The sequence below is a fragment of the Ornithorhynchus anatinus genome, chromosome 2, assembly GCF_004115215.2.
Source record: "Ornithorhynchus anatinus isolate Pmale09 chromosome 2, mOrnAna1.pri.v4, whole genome shotgun sequence".
NCBI lineage: Eukaryota > Metazoa > Chordata > Mammalia > Monotremata > Ornithorhynchidae > Ornithorhynchus > Ornithorhynchus anatinus.
This window is the reverse complement of record NC_041729.1, coordinates 34,117,765-34,136,518: the sequence shown is the minus strand read 5'-3', so window position 1 is coordinate 34,136,518 and position 18,754 is coordinate 34,117,765. Positions and strand designations below refer to the sequence as shown.

Here is an 18,754-nt window from a genome sequence, read left to right as displayed (position 1 = left end):
GAGTCAGAGGTCATGGGTTCGAATCCCGGATCGGTCACTTGTCAGCTGTGTGACTTTGGGCAAGTCATTTAACTTTTCGGTGCCTCAGTTACCTCATCTGTAAAATGGGGATGCAGACCGTGAGCCCCACGTGGGACAACCTGATTCCCCTGTGTCTACCCCAGCGCTTAGAACAGTGCTCGGTACATAGTAAGTACTTGACAAATACCAACATTATTATTATTATTATTCCCCTGAGACAATCCTCAATTTGGGGCTCTCAGTGAGGGCTTAGTGTGATAGGACTGCTGAGAGTAAAATCCCCAAGACAAATTACTGCATCTTCGATGGCCACCTATAGAGCATGGGGACTAGCCCAAAGGGCAGGCTTGGCTCTTCTCAGAGAGGAGCTGGGGAGCAGGGCAGGGCAGGGTCCCTGCAAGCCTCCTTCACAGCCAGCAGCTAGGTAAGTGGTAGGCTGTGGTGATCCCCATGCAGCAGATTCTCCTCAGGTCTGGGTAGTGCCCGGGGGATTCCCTGAGAGGGCAGTGAGATGGGGAATGGAAATTAAAGTTTGGACGACTTCTCTGGGCATCCACTCATTTCTTCAGGGGGCTCAGTGGGGCTGAGACAATTTCTGCCTCCAGCTTAATGCCAACACTGCAGAGTAAATGAGGAACCAAAAGGTGCCAGTGGGCCTTATGCCAACCGGACTGAGCACGTGGGTTTCCACTGATGGATGTCCTGAGGCGATGTTTTTGCCACCCCCTGAATGGCCGCTGGTAGTCTCCTCAGCTGGCTGGGAGAGAGAGCCTCTGGGAAATGGGGGTGAGGCCTCCTACCAATTTTCTCTTTCGCCCTTGCCCTGCTGTACAGGGGGGGAACTGTGAGATTCCAGGCAAGAGTGATACAGATGATTTCCGGCGGCTGCTTGGGGCCATGGAGGTCTTGAACTTCAGCGCTGAGGATCAGAACAACATCTTCCGGATCCTCTCGTCCATCCTGCACCTGGGCAATGTCTACTTTGAAAAGTATGAGGTAATTCTGGCCAGGAGGGAGGGCTCCAGGGGATTAAGCGGGACACTGAGGAAAGAGGGAAGGGCGCTTGGTAGGAACCGTGAGGGTGAGAAAAAGTGTGTGTGTGTGTGTGTGTGTGTGTGTGTGTGTGTGTGTGTGTGTGTAGGCCCTTTGGTCCTACTCGACAGGCTCTTGGGACCCCAAGCCAAAGGTGGGTGGGGAATCATTTATTTCCTCATTCCTAGTCAATTCATTTTCCAGAAGAAAAGACTTCCTACCTGGTCTTGGCTGGGCATTCTCCTTCACTGGTTTTGGGCTGACAGGATGGATGGGTGAGGACAAAACTGGGAAAGGGGATTGTCAATTGATTTGGGAGATGGAGAATCTGTGGAATTAGGGTCTTTTTGTTTGCTTTGGATCTCAGCAAAATGCCTCGGTAAGCTCCTTCAACCCGTTCAGTGTCTCTCCCACGTCCTTCAAGTCTTCCTCACATCCTTCTCTGGGACATCGGGCCTGAAAAGGAGTCCTGGGATTGCTTCCCCTCAAGGAGCTTCCCTCTCTCCCCTCCCTCTTGACCTGAGTACTGCCTTGGGTTTCCCAGACAGATGCCCAGGAAGTGGCCTCCGTGGTCAGTGCCCGGGAGATCCAGGTCGTGGCTGAACTCCTGCAGATCTCCCCAGAGGGCCTGCAGAGGGCCATCACCTTTAAAGTAACTGTGAGTCTCTAAAGGCAGTCTGGGCCTGGGAATTGTGGCTCTGTAGACCTTGGCTGGTGGAAGCGGGTCAGGGAGGCGGTCTGGGGCCTGAAATGGGTTAGTGATTCAGGAAGCCCTGGTAAACCAGATTCTCTAAAGTTCAGAGGTTTACCTGTCCTTTATCAGGACCTATTTAGCTCTGCCTCTAACTTTGTCCTTAATCCCTTCTCCAGTGGTGGTTTTCTGAGAATATTAGCGATTTCAGAAAGTCCTGCTCTTGGAAGCTCCACTAAGTCGCATGGCATCATGAGAATTTCTTCAGCTTGCATGCTGAGCGGAAGTAGTCCAACCCTTCTTAGGAAGCCCCCTTTTCCCCCTACACCCCTCAAGACCCCTTACTTAAGTTCAGATCTTTAAACTTGGTTGCTTTCCCCAATCTATGATTTATTTTAGCATCTATCTCCACTGCTAGATGAAAGCTCCCTGAGGACAGGGATCGTGTCTACAGCCTCTATTGTCCCCTCCCAAGCGATTATTGATTATTACGGTGTGCCGCACCAAGTAATATCATTGATTGGTTCCTCAGGAAACGATGAGGGAGAAGATTTTCACCCCTCTCACTGTGGAAAGTGCCGTGGATGCCAGGTAAAGACCCCAGGCAGGGGAGGTACTGACTCTTGTTAGTGGAGAGACTCCCTTCATGGGGTCTCTCTAGAGAGCCGATTGCCCTTGCGATTTTCTTTCTCTATTTCAGAGATGCCATTGCCAAGATCTTGTACTCCTTGCTCTTCAGCTGGCTCACAGACAGGATCAACAAGCTAATCTACCCTAAGCAGGATGCACTCTCCATCGCCATACTGGATATCTACGGGTTTGAGGTTGTCAAGTGTTTCCAGTGGTTGTGCTCAGTTACCTCTGAATCTGGGTTTGGGGATGGGACTAAGGGTTTTTGAGGGGGCCTCGGGAACAGATGCAACAGCGAGGGTTCACCTCACCCCTGTAGTGTGGCTGTTTCACTTTAACTGTGTTTTTCTCCCTTTTTTTAATGGTATTTCATTCTATTGTATTTATTGAGCACTTACTGTGTGTAAAGCACTGTACTAAGTGTTTATTTGTTAAGTGCTTACTATAAGCCAGGCACTTTACTAAGTGCTGGGATAGATACCTGCTAAACAGGTTGAACACAGTCCCTGTCCCACATGGGGCTCACAGTCTTAATCCCCATTTTACAGATGAGGGAATTGAGGCATAGAGAAGTGAAGTGATTTGCCCAGAGTCACACAGCAGACAAGTGGCAGAGTAGGTATTAGAATCCGGGTCCTCTGACTCCCGTTCTCTATCCACTAAGCCACACTGCTTCTCATCCCCTGTTTGCTCTCTCTCACTGCTTCTGTCATTGTAGACAGGGAATGTGTTTGTTGTTCTAGCATACTGTCCCAAGAGCTTAGTACAGTGCTCTGCACAGAGTAAGCACTCAATAAATACTATTGACAGAATGACTGACTTCTGTCACCCCTGGGGTGTGAGCTTGTCTCTGTACAGATGAGTCCCTCTCTCTAGGAATCCCTCTCATGTGTCTCTTTCTCACCACATCAGTGTGAGTGAGTTCTTCTCTGTGTTTTTCTCTAAATGTGACTGTTGTTCTTGCTCCCTTTGGGTGACACTGTATGGCCTCCATTTGTCTCCCTTTCTCAATGTGTCCTTGGGTCTCTCTGTCTCTCCCTTTTTGTCTAATCCCTCACTCTTTACATCAGAGGACATAGACACCCTCCTGCCTAATGCTGTTCTCCAAACAGCCATAATCCTTTCCTGGCCTGATTTAATTACCCATTCCATGATAAAAATCACACTGGTGGTATTTGTTTAGCCCATAATATGGGCCGAGCACATAAACAATGTGGCAGAAACAAGATGACCAGGTTGGACATAGTCTCTGTCCCACATGGGGCTCACAGCCTAGAAGAGGGAGAACAAGTAATGCATCCCCGTTTTATAGATGAGGGAATTCAAGCACAGACAAGCGACTCGTCCAAGGTTATAGAGCAGGCTAGTGGTGGAGGTGGGATCAGAACCCAGATCCCCTGGTTTCCAGGCCCCCGCTCTTTCCACTAGGCCATGGCACTTCACAGTGTCCTTGTGAAGGACAACAGGACAAGTGGACTGGCCTTTGCAGGTGGGGGAGGCCGAGGCACAGAGCAGTGAAGTGAGAACTCTAAGGCCATTTGGTGCAGTGAGAAGGTTTCAGGATAGAACCCAGTTTCCCCTGTGTTTGGTCTTCTAGTTCCATGCTTCTTGATCCCAGACCCCAATTCTCTCAAAACATTCACTACCCAGTTGTCCCAGTGTCCTCCTTCTCACGGAGGACACCTGTGAGAACCCTGTCTGTTTACAGAGTAGACCCAGGGGATGGAGCCAGCAGGCCTGTCTGCACAGGAGCAGGCCTTAACCTTAGCCTCTTGCCTGCTCACCCTGGGATTGTGGCTCTTTCTGTCAGGCATGTAGGGGGAAAGGACTAGCCCAATAACAATTGGGTCTATTTATCCACAAGACCAGTGGATTTTAACTAATCCCAAATCTAATATTTTGAGTGGATCTGGGAGCTCCCACATGGACTTGTCTATCTGGTGGCCTAAGTAGCCAATTATCCTGGGCACTGGCTGGCAGCTTGGCTGCTCTCAATAAATCAATCAATTGTATTTATTAAGCACTTAGCATGTGCAGAACACTGTACTGAGTGCTTGGGAGAGCACAATACAACAATATAACAGGCATATTCCCTGCCCACAACGAGCTTTCTTAGGGGTTGCCATTTTTCCTCTGGATTCTAATTCACGGACAGAGCATGAAGCATTTTAGATGTGAGACTTGTTACCACATCCTGCTGCCAGCTTCCTGATATGAATGACAGGTGAGCTGAGCCTGAGGGACAGGTGTGGAGCCCCCAGCTCTAATTTCTTAATGTCTTCAGGAAAGAGCAGAGTTCTGCATGAATTTTTTATCAAACCTTGGGGATTGTGTGTGCTTGGGTTCTGTATTAATGGTTAGATAAGCTTCAGTGGCTCTGGGTATGCATGAGTTTGAGGTTGTGTATGAGTATGTGCTAAGCATCTATATGTGGACGTCTGTGTGGGAGGATTTGTGTATATCTGTGTGCAAGAGCGTTTTTGTGTGTGTACACTTCAGTTTGTGTGGGTGTGGGTTGGTGTGAATGTGTGATTGTGATGTATGTGAGCACCTGTGCTTATTTCGTGTATATGTGTCTGAGAATCTGGGTGCATATGGATAACGTACTATATGCGTATATGCATTTTTGCATAGGCATTTTAGTTGGTATCTGTGCAGTTGTATTCTTCTTCTTCTGTATTCTTGTATGAGTGTTTGTGTATGTGCACATATGCTTAGGCCCAGCAATGCGATTTAGTGGATAGAGCACGGGCTTGAGAGTCACAAGGACCTGGGTTCTAATGCTGGCTCCACCACTTGTCTGCTGTGTGACCTTAGGCAAGTCACTTCACTTCTCTGGGCCTCATTTACCTCTTCTGTAAAATGGGAATAAAGAGTGTGAGCCCCAATTGGGACAGGGACTGTGTCCAACCTGATTAAATTGTATCTACCCTGGTGCTTAGAACAGTGCTTGGCACATAATAAGCACTTATCACATACCATTATTATTATTATTAATATTCATAACATCACCCAGGGTCTTCAGAGTTCCTTTAGTTCACCTTTCTGTTCCCGAGTTCCCCTTGGTTTGCTATCACTTCTCTCACTTCCCTGACCTGGGGCTTCTCGGGTTGGCAGCACGTCCCATTCCCTCAAGGCCGGAACCCTGCAGAAGGTAGCCGCTCAGAGCCCAGAGGGCTAAGCCCCAGCAGACGTGTTGGGTGAGGGGCCGTGGAATCCCACAGGCTTCTTCCCCAAGTCTCCCAGAAGACTGAACTAGGATCACTCAGTCAATTGGTGGGTAATGAAGTGAAGTCAGCGCGTTCTCCCAGGACTCTCCTGTGGGTTAGAAACAGGACCCTTGGCCCCATTCCCAAGGAAAGGTTCTGATCCATCTATCTGTGGGGCAGGACCTCAGCTTCAACAGCTTTGAACAGCTGTGCATCAACTATGCAAACGAGTACCTCCAGTTCTTCTTCAATAAGATCGTCTTCAAGGAGGAGCAGGTGAGCCGTGGGGCCCCTGGGCTTGGTGGGGGTTGCCAGGTTCCTTGCAGTTTGAAACTGGAAGCCTCTGGGCTCTGAGAGTTCACCCCTTAGCCCTAGTGCTGGGTTGACAGGAGGAGTACATCCGGGAACAAATAGACTGGCGGGAAATCACCTTCAACGACAACCAGCCGTGCATCGACCTCATCTCCCTGAAGCCTTATGGCATTCTCCGGATCCTAGACGACCAGAGCTGCTTCCCCCAGGTAGGCCAGAAATCCCCACCTCTTCAGCCCCTTCACTTGGAGGGAGGGAGCTCAGTTTTCCCTCCGGAGCTCCTTGGGTGGCCAGTGGAGAAAGGCAAATGCGACATTGTGAAAAATGAACAACTTTCTTCCTTTCACCAGGTCACATCTTCCCCTTTCTTGAAAGTGCTCAAAGCCTTCCTCCTCCTCCTGCACAAAAAAACTTTCCCCACTTGCCCTGACCCATTCCTCAGTCTGAAGTACAATTCCTGACCCATCTTCGCTTTTCCATTTACTCTCACAATTCCTGAATTTGTTGCTCATGTTTATGGAGAGGTGAGGACACACACCCATCCAAAATAGGAGATTTCTGATCATAAAAAACCAGGCAATCAAGAGGAGTAGGTTTAACTAAGGCTGTCATGGCCCAGACTAGCAGAATCCCAGAATTCTAGACGTGGGGGGCAACTCGAAGTCAACCAGTCCATCCCCCTGAACCCGGGCTAGGACACACCTTAAGCCCACCCAGATAGTGAGCGGGCAAACATCCAGTGATGTGCAGAAAGAAAGATCTGAAATCCCTGCTTTAATTTGATGTGGGTCCCATGTGATAGGGAATTCAAGACAAGTGCAAGCCATCTGTTGAAGCAGAGCAGGTCAGTTGGTGGGAAGAACTCCATCAGGGCGAAGACTGGGTTAGAGAACGACGTCCAATGGCGGGGAGGCCCCGAGGGATGGGAGGGGCAACCCTGTGGGCTCTAAGCTGCCATGACCCTATGACCTCTTTTGACTCGGATATCGCCTTGGACCAGGCCACAGACCACACTTTCCTGCAGAAGTGTCACTACCACCACGGCTCCAACCCCCTCTACTCCAAGCCAAAGATGCCCCTGCCGGAGTTCACCATCAAACACTATGCAGGCCGAGTCACCTACCAGGTGAGTGGCAGAGGAGCCGCTCCTTCCCCTGGCTCCCAGTAGGTCTCCACCTTCCCTTGATGAGAGAGAGAATGCGTCCCGCCCCCCAGGGTAATTATAATAATAATAATAATATTTGTTAAGTGCTTACTATGTGCAAAGCCCCTGTTCTAAGCACTGGAGTAGATACAAAGTCATCAAGTTGTCCCACTTGGAGCTCACAGTCTTAATCCCCATTTTAAAGATGAGGTAACTGAGGCACAGAGAAGTGAAGTGATTTGCCCAAAGTCACACAGCTGTTAAATGGCAGAGCCGGGATTAGAATCCACAACCTCTGACTCGCAAGCCCGCTCTCTTTCCACTAAGCCATACTGCAGTACAACAGCACAACCCAGCTCTCTCAAGAGTGCTGTTCTCAAGACATAATGACACCCTCTCCAATCCCAGGGCCACCCATCCAGATGAAACTCTTCAACCACCCTACAACTGGGTACTTGGGTGCCCTGCCCTCAGCACCCCCGCAGACCTGGGAATGCAGAAGGTCCTGAGCTTTGTGGGGTGACCCTGGCTGGGCCGCTTGGCCTTAATGGCCATCCTGTTGGTAAAATGAACTGAATTTTACTCCCTAGCGGAAAATCTGTCTTTCAAAGTAAACTAGAAATGGTCACAGTAATATCCTTATAGCGACCCACCCACCCAAAGGAGAATTATGGTTTTCATCTTCTAAGAGCAGAGATGATCTCCAGTCCCCAGTTCTGGGCCTTATGTTCTGGGTTGATCAGTAGATCCTCTTCACCACAGCCAGCCTCTACTCTGTCCTTGTTCCTACTGGGTTTAAGGGGAAAATCCATGAGGGTCAAGGGAAAAACTTCAGTCTAGTAATTGTATTTAATGCAGCGCACTCTACTAAGCACTTATAATGATAGTGATTATTTGTTAACCTATGTATACCAGTATATTACAGTAAGGATATGCTATACCAAGCACTGGGTTAGATAATTAGATCGGAAACAGTCCCTTATCCCACATGGAACAAGGCACTGAATCCCCATTTTACAAACGAGGAAACCAAGGCCCAGAGAAGTTAAGCCATTTGCTCAAGGTCAGTTAGCAGGCCTATGACGGAACTGGGAATAGAAACCCTGGTTTCCTGACTTTCAGGCCTGTGCTCAATCCACAAAGCCACTCGGTTTCTTACTTGGAAGAATTCAATAAAATTAGTAGAGATGATCCCTGTTCTTTGTGAGCACTTTGTGGGACAGGAATTCTGTCAGGCTTGATTATTTGGTATCTTCTCCAGTGCTTAGAACAGTGGTTGACATACAGTGAGTGCTTAACAAATGCCCCAATTATTATTACAGTCTAGCAAGGTAGACACGAATACCAAACATAGGACAGATGGGCTAAGAGCCTTGGGGCCATGGTTGAAAGTGATGAACAGCAACCCTGTTCTCTCGTCAGTCATTCAGTCATATTTATGAAGTGCTTACTTTGTGCAGAGCACTGTACTAAGCGTTTGGGAGAGTACAATAGAACAGACACATTCCCTGCCCACAACGAGCTTACAGTCTAAATGGCGAGACAGACAATATAAATAAATGACAGATATGTACATAAGTGCTGTGGAGCTGGGAGGGAGGAAGGGTCCCCTGGGACTGAGGGGTGGGTCAGGAGTGGCCAGGCCCCAGTAGTCTCCAGAGCCCAGGGGGCTGAGACAGCAGAGAACCTCTCTTTCAGGTGCACAAATTCCTAGACAAAAACTACGACCAGGTGCGCCAGGATGTGCTGGACCTGTTTGTCAGCAGCAGAAGCAGAGTGAGCATCCCTCCTCCCCCACCTCCCCATCTGCTCCCTTCACACCCCCTCCCACATGTAGGCCAGGAGGAGAGAAGCAGAATCCCCTCCCAGCTGGTGTGGCCCTGCCATAGCCAGCAGGCAGCTTCATCAGCTCATTCATCCTTCACAGGGCCGTGGGCATTCCCCCTCCCCCACTTCCTGGCCCCTTATGCTACAGCCCCTGGGAGAGGTGGGCTGGGGATCCCCCTGAGGCACAAGTAGGTGCTACTCATAGGGACCCTCCGGCTGGTCTCTCGGGCCAAACTGGGGAAGAGATGTGAGCTCTCAATGCCCCCTCAGAGGGGAAGTTGACACCCACCTGGGCGACAGTCTATGATGGATGGTCTGGGAAAGGATGAACAGCACAGAGGGAGCGGAGCTAGAATTGGAGTCCTGAATCCGTTCCTTTCCTGGTCAGATGCTTGGGCGAGGGCGGCATACACAGCACCCTCATTGCCATCAGCAAATAACAACCAGGTCCCCACTTTGTGCAAAGCAGTGTACGTAGCACTCCAGGAGTTTTATAGCAACTGAGGAGACACAGTCTTCACTCTCAAAGCGGGAGAAGATTGGGCTGGCATATACTACAAGAAAAATATGTGGGTACCTCAGTACTCTATGTCCTTTTCCAAAATAATTTAGCCGCCCAAGTGCTATTCAGCCCACAAGATTTGCATTGACTCCCCCCATCACCCCACCTTGGGAATGCTGCTTACGCCCTGTCCACCGATCCCTTCCTCAGCCACTGTCCTCTCTTTCTCTCCCCGTTTCCTCAGAGGAAGAGGATACGATCCAAATTCCCTTGAAAATGAAACTTTAAGGGAATAGAAAGAAAAGGCAGAGGGTACTGCATGTCTTCTAAGCCCCCTGAATGATTTCCATCAGATTTGCTGATTTCTTTTAGGTCCTGAGTTGTGAGACAGGGTTTCTTTTCATCGCCAAGTCCCTGAGTGTCAATATAAAATATACATGAAGAAAGAGAGAGTCTTAAAAGCATAAGTACTCCTATACGTAGCCCTTGGCCTCCTGATTCTCATCTTTAGCTTGTATTTGCCTCTCTAAGTGCATGAGCAGTGCCGTGACAAGGAGAGACCAATGCTTTATTCAGCTCAGGATTCTGTCTCTAGAAGTGGCAATCCCAGAGTGGTTAGTGGCCCTTCTTGACAGCTATTCTAATAGCTAGGGATGAAACATCTAATGTCCCTAACATTCCCTCTAGTAACCTGTTAAAGACCTCCCTTGTCCCCCAGTTTTCCCAAACAATTCTTAAACCTGCTATCTGGGACCTGAACAACTTCTTGGGGAAACAAATTCAGTAGGCTTACCACCCACTGTATGTAAGGACTGCCTTTTTCAGTGGAAAAACTGCTTTATTTAGTTTGTTTTGGACCTTGACCTTCCAAGCTTCAGGCATTCTAGGACCCAAGTTCACCTTTTCCACCTCCCCGGGGGCCTCCAAGTTATGGGACTCTTCACCCCATCTCCCCTGGGCCCCTACTATTTCATCTTGCCCCAAACATGCAACTTACAACTGCTGACTACCTCTGTGGAAATGGGTGCCAACTCTCTCTCTCCCACTCTCATTCTCTCTGTCACTGTCAATCTCTCACTCTTACACTCTGTCACTCTCACTCTGTCCCTCATTCTCTCTCACACTTATTTTCTGTCACTCATTCTCACTCACACTCTCTCTCTCTGTCTTTCTCTGCCCACCCCTTTTCTCTCCCCCAGGCAGTGGCCAACCTGTTCTCCAGCCATGCCCAGCTGTTTAGCCACCAGAGGATGGGGAAGAACACCACCCTGACCAGATTCTACAAGGCTCCCACCGTGGCAGCCAAGTTCCAGCAGTCACTCCTGGACCTCGTGGATAAGATGGAGAGGTGGGCGGGGCAGGGGTGGACAGGGGAGGGCCAGGCTCTGCCTGATGGGCCACCACAAGGAGAATAAGCCTATAATGGGGTTGGGGGAAAGAAAAAGACAGCATCTTTCCAGTGTATTTGAACTGGCCCTGGGAGAAGCGTAGGGGGCCCAGGTTGGCTAATTAGATTGAGGACGTGGGTGATACCAATCATTCTTAGACTGAAAGCTAGGGTGGAGGACTCTAAAAGCCTCTGGAATCTTGGGAGAGGGTGGATTCATTCCATGGCATGGAAGCCAATGTATTTGTATTCATTTGTATTTTTTGAGCACTTACTGTGTGCAAAGCTCTGGACCTGCTTGATGTCATTTGAGGGAGAGGGGAGGGAAAACATGGAAATGGAAACATATCCAGCAGGGAGCTGTCTGTCATAACCCCATCACGGCTCAGTGCCTCCAGTGAAGCCTGGAAGAGATTCCTATGAGGGTTGATAAAGGATCTTCCATGTCATTCAATCATATTAATTGAGCACTTATTGTGTGCAGAGCACTGTACTAGCACTTGGGAGAGTACAATATAACAATAACCAGACCCAATCCCTGCCAATGTCACATGACATTGAGGGTTGGGGTTAGTTTCCCAGATTGTGCAGGGCTGAGAACTTATCTGGGCCCTCAGTACTGGCCGGCTCAGGTTTGGGCTACCTCTATCCGGAAGATCAATCAATCAATCAGTCAGTGGTAGTGATTGAGGGCTTACCATGTGCAGAACACTGTGTTAAATTCATTCATTCATTCAGTCGTATTTATTGAGCACTTACTGTGTGCACAGCTCTGTACTAAGCGCTTGGGAGAATTACAACAGACACATTCCCCGCACACAATAAGCTCACAGTCAAGAGGGGAGACTAAATTCTTGGGAGGGTATAATGGAGTTAGAAAATATTATCACCGCCCGCCGGGAACTTACAATCTAGTGGGGAGACGGACACTAAATTACTGGTAAGGAGGAAGCAACAAGGTCAGGCAAATTTCTGAGCTGCCAGACACAGGTGTATGGCTTCTGGGGGTTGGGGACATCTGGGGTGATAAAAGTGCTCCTCCCTCCTCCCCTTGCTGACTCAACCATAGATGCCCAGATGCCCTCTGCAGCAGTCTGGTGCTGGCCTTCTGCCTGGGCTGGGATGAGCATAAAAAGAGAAGCAGCATGGCTTAGTGGAAAGAGCCCGGGCTTGGGAGTCAGAAGTCATGGGGTCTAATACCGGCTTCGCCACTAATCAGCTGTGTGACTTTGGGTAAGTCACTTAGCTTCTCTGTGCCCCAGTTGCCTCATCTGGAAAATGGGGATTAAGACCGTGAGCCCCACAAGGGACAACCTGATTACCTTGTATCTACCCCAGAGCTTAGAACAGTGCTTGGCACATAGTAAGCGCTTAACAAGTACCATCATCATTATTATTATTATAAAAAAGCTAGACTCCTGCATGTTTAATTTTTCATGCCTCCATTTCCCCATTTGTTAAATGGGAAGCAGGTGGTGTAATGCCCCCCAACAAGACACAGGAGGGGGAGCCAGTCCTTGCAGAAGCAAAATTCAGAGGGGGCTTCTGAGGGGGCTCCAGGATAACACTCCACGGTCCCCGAGGTCCAGTGAGCTTCTTGGCCCTCCATAGGATGCAAATAGAACTATCCTCCGTAACCACCGAGGGAGCTTTTAAGGGCTGAGGGTCTAGGTGGGTCGAAGATTGGGTCTAGGCCCCTGTTGCTCTCGGGCGAACTTAAAGTGATCTGACAGCTCCTGTCCTTTGTCCTGGGTCTCTCAGGTGCAACCCATTGTTTGTACGCTGCCTAAAGCCCAACAACAAGAAGGTAAGTGGGAAGCTGGGGCTGGGCTGGGAGGGAGCCCAAGGTTGAGCTGGTCCAGAGAGCTGGAAAGCCAGGGCCAGACTGCTGGACATGGGTGGCTGCTCCTGCTGCTCCTTGGCTTTGTGCCACCAGCTGGGGGGCCGGGCAGAGCCCCACTAGCCTGTTCTCTGAGTACATCTAATGCGTCAGGGGTCAAAGAAACAAATATCCTAGCCTACAAACCAACTAATGGAGAGGTGTCTCCACACCCAATTCAGGAAGGATCTTGGCTTTGGAAAACCGCCCGATTCCTTCTCCTCCTTCGTCACTTTCAGCATCAACCCTGTTACTGACTGTCCACAAGATGCATGCCTTTTGGAGGACATGGCAGGGATTCCATGTGGCGGTCTCAATTTGATGTGCCCTCGTGGAATTTCCAGGCCAGTTAAAAGACAGAACAGACAAACTCAGTTACAAAATATCGAGAGCCAAAGTTTACTTGGACTTGGACCAGAACCGCAGCTACAGATGAATATGAGAGAGTGAACTGTTACGGTGGGGATGGGTCAGGTAGGATGGAGAAGATGTTCCTGGATTAATCCAAGAAAACTTTCTGGGAATAGAGGAATTGTGAGGAATCACTGTTCTTCATTTACCAGCCAATCAACCAGATGCCTGTGCCCATGAGGAAGCCCATTAGGGAAGTAGTGTGGTCTAGTGGACTTCCTATCTAGGCCTTGGAGTCAAAGGGACCTGGGTTCTAATCCTGTTGCTGCTACTTGTCTACTTGTCTGCAGTAGCATGACCTTGAATAAGTCACTTCACTTCTCTGTGCCTCACTTAACTCATTTGTAAAACGGGGATTAAGACTGCTAACCTCATGTGGGACAGGAACTGTGTCCAACACAATTACCTTGTATCTACCCCAGCGCTTAGTACAGTGCCTGGCACATACTAAGTGCTTAAATACCACAATTATTATTATTATGAGGAGGAGGAGAAAAAGAGGTGCTGGGTGTAGGTGTCTGCTTCCAAGATCCCCATCCCTCCTACCATCCATCCATCACCCCAGTTATTACTTATTAAATTTTCTATTGTGCTCCTCCATATATGTCCACTTCCAACCTCTTACCAATGATCTTCTTTCCTTTTGGCTTTCACACTTGGTTTCCTTTTCCCTCTTGCACATTCTTCCAATCCCTTTCCTCTTTTTCACCTCACCCTCTAGCAGGGGAGGAGGGAGCATGGGTGTGGGAGCGAAGCCAAGTTTCTCTCGTGTAGGAGCCGGGGCTCTTTGAATTGGATGTGGTGAACTGTCAGCTCCGCTACTCAGGGATCCTGGAGACCATCCGCATCCGCAAGGAGGGATTTCCAGTCCGCATCCCCTTCCAGGTTTTCATTGACAGGTAATCAATCCATCAATCATATTTATTGAGTGTAATTTATTATATGTAGAGCATTGTACTAAATGCTCGAGAGAGTACAATATACCAGAGTTGGTAAGCACAGCTTGTTGGAGGCAGGGGATATGTCTGTTTAATTGTTGTATCCCCTGGAACATTTTGGAGCCGGAGGTTGCCGGGGGCGGGACTTCTGAGCATCTTTGGGAACCTCTCCATCTCTCTCACGGTTGGCCGATTGATTCAATCGGTTAATCTATCGTAATACTGAGCATTTACTGTGTGCAGGGCACTGTACCAATGTGCAGTGGCTCCAGCATGGGCCTGGGAGTCAGAAAGTCATGGGTTCTAATCCCGGCTCTGCCACTTGTCTGCTGTGTGACTTTGGACAAGTCACGTCACTTCTCCGTGCCTCAATTACCTCATCTGTAAAATGAGGATTGAGAATGTGAGCCCCATGTGGGACAGGGACTGTGTCCAACCCAATTTGTTTGTATCCGCTCCAACACTTAGTACAGTGCCTGGCGCATAGTAAGTGCTTAAATACCACAGTTGTTATTATTACTAAGCATTTATTCTGATGACCAGAGTCCCCAGGCCACAGCCTGATGCCATTCTCCTCTACCCCTGGCCAGGTACCGCTGTCTGGTGTCCCTCAAATACGATGTCCCAGCCAACGGGGATGTGTGTGTATCGGTACTGAACAAGTTGTGCACAGTCACCCACCTCATGTACTGTATTGGCGTCAGCAAGGTAAGCCCGGGACCCCCGGCTCCAATGATGGTGGGGAAAGGGCCGGGGAGGCCCACAGCTCCAAGAAAGCAAGGTGAGAGAGCTGGGGGCAGCTGAATCAGTGCTCACCTCTCCACTCTTGCAGCTCTTCATGAAGGAGCACCTGCACCAGCTGCTGGAGAGCATGCGGGCCCGGGTTCTGCACCTGGCGGCCGTCACTCTGCAGCGCTGCCTGCGTGGCTTCTTCATCAAGAAGCGCTTCCGCTCCCTGCGCCGCAAGATCGTCCTGATCCAGACACGGTCACGGGGATACCTGGCCAGGTCACCTCCGCTGCAGTGCTGGACTCCCCTCTCCATGCACCCCTCTCTGGACTCCCCAACCCAGGCTCCCTTCCCCGGGGTCTGCTCCCCTCCCTAGGCTCCCCTCCCCAAGTTTCCCTCTCCAGATTCCCATCCCCGAGTTTCCCTCCCCTCTCCAGACTCCCCTGCCTGGCTCTCCTCTCCAGGCTCTCCTTCCCAAGTTCTCCCACCCAGACTTCCCCATCCCAGACACTCCCCTTCCCGGCCTCCTCTCCCCAAATTTACCTCCCTAGGCTCCCCTCTCTGGGCCCCCCTGCCCTGTTTCTTCTCCTTGGGATCCCCTCTCCAGGCTCTCCTCCCCAAGCTCCCCCACCCGGGCCCCCCTGCCCTGTTTCTCCTCCCTGGAATCCCCTCTCCAGGCTCTCCTCCCCAAGCTCCCCCACCCAGGCTTCCCCATCCATATGCTTCCCTCCCTAGACTCCTTTCCCCAGGTTTTCCTCTCCGGGCTCCTCTGCCCAAGCTTTCCTCCCCATGCTTCCCTATCTAGGCTCCCTGACCCAGGCTTCCTGACCCAGATGCTCCTCTCCCTAGGCTTCCCTCTCCAGGATTCCCTGTCCAGGCTATCCTCCCTGGGCTCCCCTCCCAAGTTTCCCTGCCTAGGCTCCCCTCTCCAGGCTTTCTTCCTCGAGCTCTCCTCCCTAGACTCCCCTCCCCAGGCTTCCCTGCTCAGATTCTCCTCCCTGTGCTTCACTCTTCAGTCTCTTCCCCCCAGACTCTCCTCCCCAGGCTCCCTAACCTAGGTTCCCCCAACTCCTGACTCCCCTCCCCAAACTCCCCTCCTCAGACTTTTCTACCCAGGCTTCCTTCTCCAAGTTCCCCTTCCCACGTTCCCTTTCCTGAGAAGGGAGCTGGCTCTCGGATGGTCACTAGTTGGGTGAGGCCCAGTGCTTCTCCAAGGGTGGGTGGATGGCTGTCTATACCCAGGGGCAGGAGGTGGTGGGAGGGTTTAGCTGCCCTAGACTAACTGGCATCCTCTTCTGGAAGCTCAGTAGAATTATATCCACTCCTCCTGACTGGTGAGGGGGCAACCAGTGGTGCCAAGCAACAGGCCTGAATTGAGTGGGTGGAAACTAGGCCCAGTGTTGGCAATCTCCCTAGACCTAAGCCTAACCCTTCCTCTAGGCCGTGGCCTGACTTGCGTCTTCGGGACCCGTGCCTGGAGGCCATCCTGCCTCCCGCCTCCCCTTATCCTTGCCTTCCTCTTCCCTGCAGGCAGAGGTTCCAGAAGATGAAGAGGAGCTTGATCAAGTTCAGATCCTTGGTTCACATGTACGTGAACCGCCGGCGGTACCTCAAGGTAAGCGCAGAGCCCGCTTGAGCCTGCCCCTGAAACCAGGGGCGCCTGGGTCCCCGCTCGAACTGGCTCTGAAAGCTGGGAGAGCCCAGAGGGAGGAGAGGCAATGGGGCTGGAAGGTTGGAAGCTCTTCCACATCCACTAGCCGCTCTCCTCGTCAGCCCTGGGCTCTGTGTCCCACAAAAGCAAGCGGCCCCTGGGAGCCGGGGGTTGTCCAGAACTGGCCCCGACCAGCCCATTGGTTCAAGCCCAGTGGGTGCTCCTGGCCAAGGCTGGGCTGAATTAAAGTGAAGGATTTGCCCAGTGATCCCTTCTCTTCTTCTTCCCCCTCCTCTCCAACTACTCCAGCTGCCTCCATCAATTTTCCACACCCCCATCCCTACCCCTTGCTCAGCTCCCCTGGGGAAGGCGAGGGACCCTCCCCCGTGGGCTGAAGGCGTGGCCCCCAGGGCATCCCCAGGCCCCTCGAGGGCTAGAAAAGGTGACATCCTCAGTGAGCTGTCTCTTGAAGCAGAAAATCAGGGCCTGAGCCCGGAGCCACTTGAAGCCAGACCCCTTCCCCAACACCAGCATAAGGGCGGAAGCTGGGATTCCCAGCAATTCTGACTGCCAGGGTAGGCTAAGCCATGTTTATTTTGTATTGCACTTTTCCAAGTGCTTAGTAAGCAGCTCAGCACACAGTAAATGTTCAATAAATACAATTGAATGATTGAATTAATTGACTTTGGGGGTGGCACCAGCTGCAGTTTTCTTTCTTGGACATGAGTTACAAGCATGGCTTAGTGAAAAGAGCACGTGCCTGGGAGTCAGAGCACCTGGGTTCTAATCCCAGCTCTGCCAATGTCTTGCTGTGTGACCTGGGGCAAGTCACTTCACTTCTCAGTGCCCCACTTCTCCTGTTCTCCCTTCTACTTAGACTGTGAGTCCCATGCGGGACAGGGACAGTGTCCAACCTTATTATCTTGTATCTACCCAGCATTTAGAACAGTGTTTGACACATAGTAAGTGCTCAACAAATACCATTAAAAAACAAACAGGCAAGCAAAAAAGCCTATTATGTAGGTGAGCACATAGCAGCTTTCCTTTAATGATTCACATAAACTTACTCTCCTGCCATCCTAGTGAAGCAGTGTGGTCTAATGGAAAGATCCTAAGCCTGGGAGTCAGGTGACTTGGGTTCTAACCCCAGCTTTGTTATTTGCCTGCTGGATGACCTTGGGCAACTCCCTGTACCTCAGTTTCCTCATCTATAAAACAGGAATAAAATACCCCTTCTCCTTCCCCTTTAGACTGCGGCACAGGGACTGTGTCCAATATGATTATCTTGTATCTAACCCAGCTTGGATTTATTTCACAGACCTGAATCTGAGGGCAGGGATCACGTATGTTCTAGTGCACACTAGTAAAGTTAGTACAGTGCTCTGCGGACTGTAGGGGCTTGATAAATGCAGAGACTCCTTTACTCCCCCTATTGCTTCTCACTTGCTTGAGGGACTAGTCGAGGTGGAGGTGACAGAGGGGACTTAGCTCTGGGTTAGAGAGAGCAGTCAGAAGCTGGTGGAAACCAGTTTGGCTCTCTTCTGCTCACTTTGGGCAGGGAACATGTCTACCAACTCTATTGTATTTTCCCAAGCACTTATTACAGTGCTCTGCACAGAGTGAGCTATCAGTAAAGATGGTTAATGAGAAGCAGCGTGGCTCAGTGGAAAGAGCACGGGCTTTGGGGTCAGAGGTCATGAGTTTGAATCCCAGCTCTGCCACTTGTCAGCTGTGTGACTGTGGGCAAGTCGCTTAACTTCTCTGTACCTCAGTTACCTCATCTGTAAAATGGGGATTAAGACTGTGAACCCCATGTGGGACAACCTGATTCCCCTGTGTCTACCCCAGCGCTTAGAACAGTGCTCGGCACATAGTAAGCGCTTAACAAATACCAACATTAATTGATTCTGGAATGTCTGGAGGGCGCCAGGCTTCCATGGATACCGTGAGGAAGGGCGGGTGATCTATTGGGTAAGGCAAGTGGAATTCCTCTCTGGCCCAGCCACTGCCTCTTTGGGTTGAGGGGGTTCTCTCCCTTTATAGGGGCTGGATGAACTCTCTCTGACCTCCGGTCCGACCTCTGACCTCTCTGAGCTGGCTGAGCCCCTTGCCCTCTGGGTGGCACACTGCCCAGCCCCCTGCGCTCCCCACCTTGGCAATGACTCTGTCCACTGTGTGTGTTTCAGATGAAGGCAGAGGCACGAAGACTGGCCGAGGAGGAGAGAGTGAGAGTGGAGCAGGTAATTAGACGCAGTGAGTGGTGCAGGCCGGGGCAAGAGAGGCCCAGGGCTCCTCCCCATCTGGATGGAACTAGGGGATCAACCCTATGGGATTGGGAGGCACCAGGAGCATCCCTCAGGCGTCGGGCTTTCTAGTCTACCCTTCTCACTT

The 18,754-nt window shown here is 50.7% G+C and overlaps 1 protein-coding gene across 1 annotated transcript in view; it reads left to right on the top strand.

Annotated features, from left to right (window-relative positions):
* The window catches only part of MYO15A (myosin XVA), a gene marked incomplete at its 5' end in the record, with an annotated part of 100,506 nt that overhangs the window by 22,895 nt on the left and 58,857 nt on the right, over positions 1-18,754 (top strand). Inside the window, 15 exons of the mRNA XM_029058290.1 lie at positions 856-1,017; positions 1,598-1,711; positions 2,277-2,335; positions 2,445-2,568; positions 5,764-5,859; positions 5,973-6,104; positions 6,896-7,021; positions 8,738-8,815; positions 10,568-10,716; positions 12,517-12,562; positions 13,820-13,944; positions 14,574-14,691; positions 14,816-14,991; positions 16,243-16,327; positions 18,550-18,603. Of these exons, the coding sequence (XP_028914123.1) occupies positions 856-1,017; positions 1,598-1,711; positions 2,277-2,335; positions 2,445-2,568; positions 5,764-5,859; positions 5,973-6,104; positions 6,896-7,021; positions 8,738-8,815; positions 10,568-10,716; positions 12,517-12,562; positions 13,820-13,944; positions 14,574-14,691; positions 14,816-14,991; positions 16,243-16,327; positions 18,550-18,603 (1,644 nt within the window). The remainder of the gene's footprint in view (positions 1-855; positions 1,018-1,597; positions 1,712-2,276; positions 2,336-2,444; positions 2,569-5,763; positions 5,860-5,972; positions 6,105-6,895; positions 7,022-8,737; positions 8,816-10,567; positions 10,717-12,516; positions 12,563-13,819; positions 13,945-14,573; positions 14,692-14,815; positions 14,992-16,242; positions 16,328-18,549; positions 18,604-18,754) is intronic.